The sequence below is a fragment of the Dicentrarchus labrax genome, unplaced genomic scaffold, assembly GCF_905237075.1.
Source record: "Dicentrarchus labrax unplaced genomic scaffold, dlabrax2021, whole genome shotgun sequence".
In the NCBI taxonomy this organism is placed as follows: Eukaryota; Metazoa; Chordata; class Actinopteri; family Moronidae; genus Dicentrarchus; species Dicentrarchus labrax.
The window spans coordinates 166,297-178,462 of NW_026136742.1; the positions used below are offsets into that span (position 1 = coordinate 166,297).

General features: G+C 38.1%; 1 protein-coding gene and 1 long non-coding RNA gene across 8 annotated transcripts in view; one reads left to right on the plus strand and one right to left on the minus strand.

Moving 5' to 3' along the window:
• Positions 1 to 12,166, plus strand: part of LOC127359601 (endonuclease domain-containing 1 protein) — a 28,831-nt gene that overhangs the window by 260 nt on the left and 16,405 nt on the right. Inside the window, exons 2-4 of one of the 7 annotated variants that reach the window (XM_051393545.1) lie at positions 330 to 671; positions 2,565 to 2,657; positions 3,049 to 4,544. In XM_051393545.1, the coding sequence (XP_051249505.1) occupies positions 2,598 to 2,657; positions 3,049 to 3,594 (606 nt within the window). In that variant the 5' untranslated portion in view covers positions 330 to 671; positions 2,565 to 2,597 and the 3' untranslated portion in view covers positions 3,595 to 4,544. Of the gene's footprint in view, positions 1 to 329; positions 672 to 2,564; positions 2,658 to 3,048; positions 4,545 to 7,592; positions 7,731 to 8,843; positions 9,186 to 10,084; positions 10,459 to 12,166 lie in introns of those variants that run through there. The other 6 variants (XM_051393541.1, XM_051393538.1, XM_051393539.1 and 3 more) reach the window with 6 other exon arrangements.
• On the minus strand, positions 1,097 to 4,609 carry LOC127359602 (uncharacterized). The gene is made up of 3 exons (XR_007882666.1): positions 4,530 to 4,609; positions 4,133 to 4,186; positions 1,097 to 1,525 (listed from the first exon to the last, which is right to left on the minus strand). It is a non-coding gene; the product is annotated as an uncharacterized LOC127359602 (long non-coding RNA).

The following is a 12,166-nucleotide window of genomic DNA, read 5'->3' on the forward strand; positions in this document are numbered from 1 at the left end:
AGCCCTTCTCCTTTGCCCAGACAGGTTTGGTTTATCAAGATGTAGATTAAACAGGTGTCAGTTTCATCTCTTTTGCTGAGCAGTCAGAGACAAATGATTTATACAGTGGTATCATCATATCTGACGACTGTTAGCTAATGTTACAAAAGAAAAGACTTGAGGACGAACCGACTACAACATTCAACTCTACATCTTTAGTCCCGTTGATAATTTATTAAGAGTCAATTTAAAAAAACTTAACTAAAGAAAATAAACTATACGTGTAACTGCAACCTAACTTAACTCTAATGATTGATTGTGTTTGTTCTCTCCTCTGATCAATGATACAGTGTTTGAAGATGGTGAAACTGAAGACAAGGTCTCTCTGGTTCCTCGCTGCCTTCCTCTTCCTGTCCACTGTTCCCACAGTGGCTGAGGTGCTACATGCATTTTCTTTGTGTGAAGGGTTTCTCCTTCAGGGAAATCCGCCACAGATCCCAGGCATCGTAGTCGGCAGGAACATCCAGAAACAGAACCAATACAAACCCATTTGCCAGACTTACAATAATGTGAGAAGGTATCTGACACTCTACGACACCAGGAACAGGATTCCAGTGTTTTCTGCTTAAGTGCACAGAGGGGATGGAGGAGGGGCAAGACCTCAAGGGGAACTCTGGAAGATCGAACCACAGGTGTGTTTTTCTTTCTCTGGTTCATAAAAGACTGAATTAATAAACATACAGTGATATTGTATTTTGTGTGCCACTCGTGCATCCACATCCATAGAAATACTACGACTATTAACTACTAATAACAATAATTGTAATCTACCACTATAAGGAATAACAATCATACAACTACTTTCACTGCACTTTCATGTAGAGGACACTGGTCAACTGACAGTTTGTTCAACCCTGGTTGGACCCTCTAATATTAAAACAGCTGTCAGAGGTTAGTTTATGGTTTTCTCTTTAAGCAGAGACTCCAGGCTGCAACGTCACACTGGTGATATTCTGTTTTTGTTATTGTCAGAAAAATCCATTAAAAAGCCAACAGCAACAATACTTTCTGACTTCTCCACTCTGTCTGCAGCAGTAAAAAGATCAGCTCACAGATATATAGTTTTATTTAAAAAGGTTCAGTAATTTCCTAAAACATAAGTGTTTTTTATCAAATGCTACTCAAATAGGCGTAAATAGTTCATTTGTTTTGGAATATTTTCAGTGGTGGATTGTTATTATTATTATACTGGTGATGTAGTGAGGGATGGACTGAGACTAAAAAACGGCCCTGGACTTTGACTAGGCCCGGCCCAAAGCAATCGGCGCGCGGGAACTCAACAACAACAACAATAACGCCTGGTATGAGTGTCACGAACCTTAATTGTGGCTCATGATACTATACCATCCAAATTATAGCAATAGCACTGATGTTGACTAGATGTTGTGTTAAGAGCATAGTATTCTAGTTTAACTTGAATACTCACATAGAAATGAAGGTATCATCACACTGCAGTCCCTCTGGCTGATCAATACAAAACAGGTATCTGAAACACACAACACATAGTACTGTATGAGTTATGATAATTCACAATGTAAAGAGGCTGTAAATATACATCCATGCTATCTTAAAATGAATTTATTACTTAATAATCTTAATTAATTTATGCAGTAATTAATCTTGCCGCACAAATTATAATAGCACATTTTAATGAAAATACACCACTACAAATGTAACTTCTGTATTCAAAGTCTTCAAAGTTTGTAAGCATTAACTGTAACGTTACCAAAACTTTAAAAAAACATATTTGTTAATATTAACTACTGCATGTGGCATTTTACAGCTAAAATGTTTAAGTTTAGCTGTTTTAACTACTGTAATCATTATTTCATTTCATTTTTTGCATTGTACTGAGCAACACAAACTGGGTATAGATAAAAATGTAGCAACCTGAATAACATTTCCTAACATCAGCCCTAGCAAGTAACACTCTTTCTTCCTCTCTCATGTTCCATACTTACTTGCCCTGTATCTGCCTGTGGAACCAGCTCATCTTTCTGTCCCTCGTCATCACAGGTGGCCCTATCATGTTGAGGCTGCACAGCTGTCTGGCTCACTTCTTCACTCAACTGGATGCTGCTAATATTAAACTGAACTTGTGCTCTAGTGGTGCTGCTGCTGGCTGTGCTGCTGAACATTTCAGATAGTTTGCGACATTTAGCGGCTTCACTCTCTAAATACGCATTTTTTTCCCCCTCGCCTTCTCAGCCCCACCCTTTTCTTTCAGTATGTGTACAGTATGTGTTCATGGCTCTTTATATCTGCCCAGGTATTACAGTTAAAAATTAACCAGGATAGTTAAACTGTCACAATTACAGAGATGATCATTAATGATCAATGTCTCTGTCACTTTAAATTGTATAAAACAATTTCAAAAACATGTCTGCAACAATGTGGCTCACTGACAGCAGTGAAGCTCTATAGCACAAAGGAATAAGATTGATTCATTAAATATAATTTTTAATGTACGCTTAATTTACTTTATGGATATCAGCCTTCATTGACTTGATCTTTAACTCTTGCAGCTGGATGATGAAAAGGCAGACGACAAGAAGAACATGGAGAAGGAAAAGAACACAAAACCCTACAACAACCAGGCCAGGCTCATTGATTATGCTGTAGGTCCACTGTATAACAGGGGCCATTTTTTTTTCTTCTGACTTCTCCACTCTGTCTGCAGCAGGAAAAAAAAAGTGCTCCCAGATATATAGTTTTATTTAAAAAGGCTTAGAAATTTCCTAAAATAACTGTGGTTTTCAGCAAGTGTTACTCAAACAGGAGGAAATTAGTTTTTGACTATTTTCAGTAGCATATTTAATAGTATAGTGAGTATTTTGGGCAACAGGACTGTGTATGTGGGATTGAGTCAAAATAAACATTGTAAACAGTTTACACTGACAACAATGAAGATCTATAGCAAAGAGGATTAGATTATATTTACTGTACATTTAATATACTTTATGGATACTCTGTCTGCATCATTAACTTAAACGTCTTTAATTCTTCCAGCCTGGGAATGAAGACGAAAGCAAGGACATGGAGAATGACAATGGTGAACTCCAAACACAGGAGGCCAGAAAGGCTGACACTAAAGAGTACAACAAGGGCCATTTATTTCCAAACTCTCATGCGTATGATAATTATGGCAAAAAATCCACCTTCACCCTGACCAACATTGTTCCACAAGTAATCTCATTCAATCAGGGAAGCTGGAACAAAATGGAGACGTGCATCAAATGTATTATGGACACATACTGCAAGGACAACAATGGTAAAACCAAAGCCTTTGTGGTGGTGGGAGCAAAACCAGGGGAAAAAGACAATCACAACGGCAGGGTTAATATTCCCTCCAAGCTCTGGTTCGCCTTCTGCTGCTTCAGTGCCGAGAGCAACGCGTGGATAGCGAGTGCGTTATGGGGCGACAATGTTGCTGAAGATAATAAACAACATATGCAGACCAGGACTCTGAAAGAACTCAGAGAGTCCCTGAAAATTGATGCGTTTCCTAAAAGTAAGTGTCCTGACACAACTCTTGTTAAGTTTGACCCGGCATGAACCAACTTAAAACCCAGCTCCGCTGAAATTGCCCACCCTGAATTTAACCATGTATGCCCTTCCCATTTTAAGATTAATAAAATGTGAATGAAATAAACTGCAGAACAGTGACCACAGAGCACCATCTAGTGTCCTTTCTGTATATTTCAGTTTGTACTGAACCATATCCAACTTCATAAATGGTCATTCACACTGTGTAAATACTGAAGTCCAGATTCAAGGTACTTCTACTCTATTTGATTTATTATGCTGCTTTACATCTACATTTTAGAGGGAAATATTGTACTTTTTACTCCACTACATTTGTCTGACAGCTTTAGTTACTTTTCAGATTACAATACTCTTCCTGTCCAGTGAAAACCACGTATCTCCAGTATTGATGTTGAATGTTTGTGATAAACTGAAGGATGAAGTGTTGCTTTATGGGTTGAGAAAATTAAACATCTACAACAGTAAAATGCAACATACACATTAATGCAGCAGTTATAACAGATATGATAGTAAAACACTTTGTGTACAATGTGCTGATAATACTTACTTTTATTTATGGCTCCTACAGGTAACTTTCATTTTGTGTTGATTCTGGTGTCCCCTGGTGACAAAAAGAGGTATTGTTTCCACCCCCTCATTTCATTCATTTCAAAAGGAATCCAACACGGTGGCAATAATTAAGAATAACTTTATCAAAATAATTTTAAAATTCTCTTAAATTGAGTTTTATAACCAGTTAAAAACTTCTTCTGCTGCTCCAATTCAAGTCACATTCTCCTCGGTTCATAGAGCCCTGCCTTTACAACCAGCTACATTGCACCTATTGATTAACTTAAATGATGAACACAATGATTGAAGGTTTATTTAACATGACCAATGATTTTAGACATCATCTCAATAACCAATAAAATACAATAGTATCTGACTCCAACTCTATTTGTTACCTAATGAAAGCCGTTTCTCTCGTCTTCACAAGTGGTGATTGTAAAATGTGCTGCACACACAGGTGAGGTAAAGTACTTAACAAGTCTCTCTCAGGACACAGGTGAATTAGGAGTAATCTATCATTGAAGGTTAGCACATCCTCTCATCCACTGCAGGGGCATGTCTGGAGTTTTTTGACTGGGGTGACCCAAGTATGTGTCTGTGTGGAAATAATTTAATTTTTTTCCTGTGAAAACTTGCGTATTCATGCTTGAGTTGACATTTTATCACCATATATAGTAATGATAGAGTACGTCTGCAACATGACTTAGCGTCTTGTGCAACTACGATACAGCGTACTTATGAAACTTATCTTTTAAAATGTACAACAACAAATTAAAGGAAGTCAGACAGTTGGAGGAAGACTGATAATTATGTCCCAATTACATGCACCAAGATAGGAATGCACGGTCAACACCCTGCAGAGTATAAACTAAAGAATACGCTAAAGAGCTTCAGTTCTGGTAAAACAGTGTGAGTTGGACCCCAATGGCATTATATTTGTAATAAAGACTATCACTGGGAATCTGAGTCTCACTCGACCTATTGATGAAAGAATTTGTCTGATATGTGTGTTACAAAAAATACTTTAGTTACTATCATTACAGTATCACAGCACAAAAGAGTGGCACCAAACCAATATGAAATAAAGCTTCCATACTTGGCAAAGTCAACCAGTCTGAAGGTTTTCAATCAGACCTCAACAGGTGATTTCTCTGATGAATACTTCACTACGAGACTAGTCTAGTGTGATGATCCCTCCCCCCTCTGGTTGGTCTGGGTCTTTTTCCCTCTTTCCAGGAGACAGAGTGGCAGAGGGTGTGGTCATTAGATGGGCTACACCTGGTGTGTCCTGATTGCTGCTCTTTATAAATGGCTCTCTCTCCCTCCTTCCAGTCAGCAAGTTCCTGGTTTCTTGCTGTCTTTGGTATTTGGAAATATGCATTACCTTTTACACACACACACACACACGCACACACACTACTGATCTCACTGACGTACATATACATATTATGATTTATGACCGTGAATATTGTTTAATTAAACTTCTTTTGGTTTAAAACATTTAAATTCTCTGTGTGGTCTCCCTCCTTTGTCATAACCCTAGAGCAGGTTCATGACACTAGTCTGTCTCTCCGCAGCTCAAGTAATTGATAATTTCATAGGTGTGACCTCAAAACACGTAGAGTAGTCTAAGGCAACAGTAGTTCACGCAACGTTGACATTTATGACCAGTTTTATCACATAATACCATATTCTCTACACTTTTATTGGCATCATAGCAGTTTTATCACAGATATGAGGAAAGTGTTTGACGTTAACTATGATTTTAATTTGAAGACATCATCTCATTAACCAATCCACTGTTATAATATCTGTAACTCTATTTGTTACCTTGAAGGCCATTTCTCTTGTCTTCACAAGTGGCCATTGTAAGATGTGCTGCAAACACAGGTGATACTGATTCTCTTTCTACAAGTAACGCTTTAATTTAGTCAACTTGCCAACACATCTTGAAGTCTTTCTCGGGATACAGGTGAATTAAGAGTAATCTATTACTGAACGTTAGCACATCCTCTCATCCACTGCAGGGTCATGTCCTTTTTCGACTGACCCAATTATGTGTATGTGTTGAAATAACTGTATTTTGCAAGACACTTCTGTATCATGCTCATGTTGACATTTTATCACCATATATAGATATAGAGTACTACTTCTGCAACTTAAAGGGGAACTTTGGCAGATTTTTACCCTAGTCTTGATCACTATAGGTCCCCGAGTACTGTCGATAGGAAAAAGAACGACCAGAATTGGTTCTAGCAAACTGGAGATGCTGCAGCTAATGGCCAGAGTTCCCAGTTAGTTATAATACACTTCTTGGGGGCATATCCTAAACAGTGCCTTTTGCTCCTCTTAACAGACACAAAATGCAATTAAAATGTCTGCAACATGCTCAGGGCCCTTACGTGACAACAGCATGCCTTTTCAACTCATATGTTGTGCAGAAACCACACAAAACAGTCCTGTCGCCTACCTGTTTTTCCACCGCTCGCTTCACCGAAAGACCAGAATAATCGATCTGCTTGAGTTGACATTTTATCACCATATATAGTAATGATAGAGTACTTCTGCAACTTGACTTAGAGTCTTGTGCAACTATGATCCTGCATGCTAATGAAACTTATCTTTTAAAATTAAAAAAACAACAAATTAAAGGAAGTGAGACAGTTGGAGGAAGACTGATAATTATGTCCCAATTACATGCACCAACATAGGAAGGCACGGTCAACACCCTGCAGAGTGTACACTGCTACATACACTGAAGAGGTTCAGTTCTGGTTAAACAGTGTAAGTTGGACCCCAATGGCATTATATTTGTAATAAAGGATATCAGTGAGAATAGTTCATTTTATACAGTGAGGTTGAGTGTCCAAAAAGAGTCTCAGCTTTTTAGTCATAGACAATTTATGCAATCCCAATACTCTTTATGGACTCCAGTATGTAGAAATATTACACTATATGAAAGTACACACAAGGACGTTAGGTGAAAATAACACATTTATATAGTATTGAATAAACTGCATGGGATTAGTATAAAGTAAGCATGTTCATAAAGAGGACATTGATGGGTGCCCACAGAACATATTCACATTCAGATATCTTGAGGTCAGAGGACAAAGGCCCCTTTTAAAATTGTGTGTGCCAGTTTAGTGGATAAATATAAGAGACTATAGATGAAGTCTAATGGAGACGTTATATTAAACATTTAAAGGTGCTAGGCCACTAAAAGCACAGTCTAATTTAATCTCATTTTTAGCACTATTTAGCCCCCTTCCTGACACAGTATCATGAGCTAGTTGGTACCAATGGATGCGTTAGGTCATCTAGGTTCATCTGATACCAATATCTGCACTTTAAAACAGAGCCTCCTACAGCCTCTGAGAGACAGTGCAGAGAGGAAGGGGTTAGGATGATGAGGTGGTACCTTGGGTGGCCAATCAGAATCGCTGCCCTATGGACACGCCCTCTGTCATAATCTGCTACATTTTCTGTATAAATTAGACTCCCTCCGCAAACTTTCATCCATCTTTGTGGAAGACCTTCTTGTTTCCACTGCTTCATAAACACAAAGACGCCATTTGGAAGATACGTTGGAGGTGGTGAGTTTTATCTTTCCTGTTTTTTTTCCTTCAAATTTGGCTTTGAAAATTCAGTGAGGATTAATTTAGAGAAGCACAGCTGTTATGGTTATATTAATAGGACGTAAATGTTTCCAACAGTTTGATTCGATATAATGTACTTTGATTATTGATTCAAATGTATGTTGCCACAGTTGCTGTATATTACTGTATATAAACTGCACAACAAATAATTATGCAATGATTGTTTTCCTGTCAAAAAAGAAATGCTAATGCTGACATTGAACACTTAATTTCTAGACAAAAAAGATCAGGAACAGGAATATAGCTACTGTAAATTAGAAAGAAGATTTTTTAAATTTTTTTTACTCCAGTCATTGATTTGTTTTTAATATCATCATATCATATCAAATCATGAATATCACGACTCCTTATTATGGAAGAGGAAATTTGAGTTCTGACTTAAAAGAAAATTTGACTCCTGACTTTAATCTCAGAACTCAAATATTTTTTTTCACATGTGGCTACAAATTATCCAGATATTTCACTTATTTATCACTGTCGATGTTCTACTTTGAGCATTTTTTATTGAGCAGTCAGATGTGTTATATCTGTTATATGTTTGCACTGTTTACTGTAGTTACTATCAATTGTATATATATAATACATTTTTAATTCTATTCTTAAGTTTAGGCGGGATAAATAAAGTATTTATCTATTAACATTGTCGACACATATAATTCCCACCCCCATTTCTGGGACTATAGAAGAAGGAGATGGCATATTTTATTGAATTGACTCTTCCTAAGTCCCGCCCCTTTTTGCTTTGTGCTCCAGTAACAGTTGAGCAATCCTTGGTCAGAGCACTGACTGTAAGCTAAGCCCCGCCCCCCTCAGTTACTGTTGCCCCTTTCAGTACTTTGAAATGATGGGTTCTTGGTTTCAGAGACAGACAAAAGAAAGATTCTCATTTCCTGCAGATGACAAATTAGCCTGATTGCTAATTATTATTATTCAAAGTCAAACTTTTCTGCTGTGATTCAAACTAAAGAAAATAAACTATACGTGTAACTGCAACCTAACTTAACTCTAATGATTGATTGTGTTTGTTCTTTCCTCTGATCAATGATACAGTGTCTGAAGATGGTGAAACTGAAGACAGGGTCTCTCTGGTTCCTCGCTGCCTTCCTCTTCCTGTCCACTGTTCCCACAGTGGCTGAGGTGCTACATGCATTTTCTTTGTGTGAAGGGTTTCTCCTTCAGGGAAATCCGCCACAGATCCCAGGCATCGTGAACGGCAGGAACATCCAGAACCAGAACCGATACAAACCCATTTGCCAGACTTACAATAATGTGAGAAGGTATCTGACGCTCTACGACACCAGGAACAGGATTCCAGTGTTTTCTGCTTACGTGTACAGAGGGGATGGAGGAGGGGCAAGACCTCAAGGGGAACTCTGGAAGATCGAACCACAGGTGTGTTTTTCTTTCTCTGATTCATAAAAGACTGAATTAATAAACATACAGTGATATTATATTTTGTGTGCCACTCGTGCATCCACATCCATAGAAATACTACGACTATTAACTACTAATAACAATAATTGTAATCTACCACTATAAGGAATAACAATCATACAACTACTTTCACTGCACTTTCATGTAGAGGACACTGGTCTACTGACAGTTTGTTCAACCCTGGTTGGACCCTCTAATATTAAAACAGCTGTCAGAGGTTAGTTTATGGTTTTCTCTTTAAGCAGAGACTCCAGGCTGCAGCGTCACACTGGTGATATTCTGTTTTTGTTATTGTCAGATCCATTAAAAAGCCAACAGCAACAATACTTTCTGACTTCTCCACTCTGTCTGCAGCAGTAGCAAAGATCTGCTCACAGATAAGGTTCAGTAATTTCCTATAACATAAGTGTTTTTTATCAAATGCTACTCAAATAGGGGTAAACTGTTCATTTGTTTTGGAATATTATCAGTGGTGGATTATTATTATTATTATTATACTGGTGATGTAGTGAGGATTTGGTGCAGAGGGACTGTGTATGTGAGTTAAATGAAATTAGTGTGTGTTCATGGTTCTTTATATCTGCCCAGGTACTACAGTTAAAAATTATCCAGGATAGTTAAACTGTCACAATTACAGAGATGATCATTAATTAAGATCATTAATGATCAATGTCTCTGTCACTTTAAATTGTATGAACCAATTTCAAAAACATGTCAGCAACAATGTGGCTCACTGACAGCAGTGAAGCTCTATAGCACAAAGCAATAAGAGTAATTCATTAAATATAATTTTTAATCTACGCTTAATTTACTTTATGGATATCAGCCTTCATTAACTTGGTCTCTAACTCTTACAGCTGGATGATGAAAAGAAAGACGAAAACAAGAAGAACATGGTGGATGTAGAGGCAAGAAGAATCTACCCCAACCAGGCCGGGGAAAAAGATTACGCTGAAGGTCCACAGTATAACAGGGGCCATTTTTTTCCAAGTACTCATGCGTTCAATCAAGATGACAAAATATCCACCTTCACCCTGACCAACGTCGCTCCACAAATAACAGCATTCAATGGGGAAAGCTGGGGCAGAATGGAGAGGTGTGTCAAATGTGTTATGCAGAGATACTGCGCGGACAACAATGGTCGTAGAGAAGCCTTTCTGGTGGTGGGAGCACAACCCGGCAACAACAAACTCAATGGCAGGGTTAATATTCCCTCCCAGCTCTGGTCTGCCTTCTGCTGCTACAGTGCCGAGAACAAGTGGATAGCGAGTGCGTTCTGGGGCAACAATGTTGCAGATAGAGATCCAAACCAACATATGCAGACCAGGACTCTGCAAAAACTCATTGATGACCTGAAAATTACTGCGTTTCCTCCAACCAAGAAAGACTTGCCTTCCGTTTGTCCTCTCGACACAACTGTTGCTAACTTGTACCCAAATTTTGCAAACCAAAACAACTGTGATTGCCCAACCTGAATTTAACCATGTATGCCCTTCCCATTTCAAGCTCTGCCCCTTTCACCCCCACATCTGGCCCTCTAGCTTCAACATTGGGCATCAATCTTATATTGTACCCCACAACCCCGCCCCCTTTTTCTTTTAAGCTTCAATCTGAGCAATTTATTTACATTTTACTGTACTATACTTTTAGTGTAGTTTCATTTGTTACAATGATAGGACACTGGATTATCGTCCTTTGAATGGCTTCAGATGGAAGACACAAAGTAAATGTACATGATTTATAAAATGTGAATGAAATAAACTGCAGAACAGCCTGACTGCAAACACTGTGTGTGAAGTGGTTATTTTATCTTTACAGAGAATTAATTACACACACATCCATCAAACTCTACAGGACGACAACAAGAAGACAAAACTGAGCTTCTATCAACGTCTCATCAAATGTCTCGTATAGAAGAGAAGATTCATTATATTATCTTATACATGGTCTTCATCATAGTTTCATCATTGCTGAACCACAAACAGAATGTTAAACTCTGCAGTGTTAATCAATGTAATATCCATCAATCCTTCATTGATCTATTCTGAATATATTTTAAGACTCCAGTGTAGAAATTACTGAATCAATGAGAACTATAACTTATTTTTTTGGCAGCAGAATAAGCTGTGAACAAGACATGAACATATACGTCACTTTTACAGCTGTTAAAACTGAAGCTGCGTTCACAACATAAACTGCTGCTCATGTTGGATTTTTTTTTGGGTGACATTAAACTTCTGATTGCATCTTTATGGAAAAGAAAACTTTCAGCTTGATTAAAAGTTATCTTAATAATAACAATTTATATTGCGCCTTTCAAGGGAACCAAGGAGGCTTTAGAGACAAACAAATAACACTGGGACATAAAATAATAGTGTGACAACATTAAAACAGACCATGGGGCTTGTTGAACACATGAGTTTTGAAAGGTTTTTAAACAGTCTCCTTGGATGTGGTGTTGCTGAGGGAGTTCCAGAGAGACGGGGCTGCCACATCATAATCATCTCTAGTTCAACAGTTGAGATGGGCCTCAGTGTACTTATATTTCTGAGGTGGATAAAACAAGACATGGATATCAAATGATGAGGATTTGTCATATATTACCCCCAAATCCGCATGATCATAGGGGCAATAACCATCTTCCAGCTCTAGAAAGATCTTCTGAAAGACCTCAAATGTGTATTTCAGTTTATTAGGGTACCTTAGTTCCAAGGCATAGATAAGGCCCATCAGATAGGTGCAAGCATGGGTCACATCTGGGATACCAAAAAGGACTTCTGCTCCCTCGATGGCTATTCCAGCTTGCTTGGGGAGACCGTCCCTGGCTTTGCTGACCACAAAGATGCCGAGGACAAATGAATCGAAAACCTGTGAAATACACCAGAGAGAATAAAACTTATTTATTGTACAATATAGTAATGTGAAGGATGCATAACTCT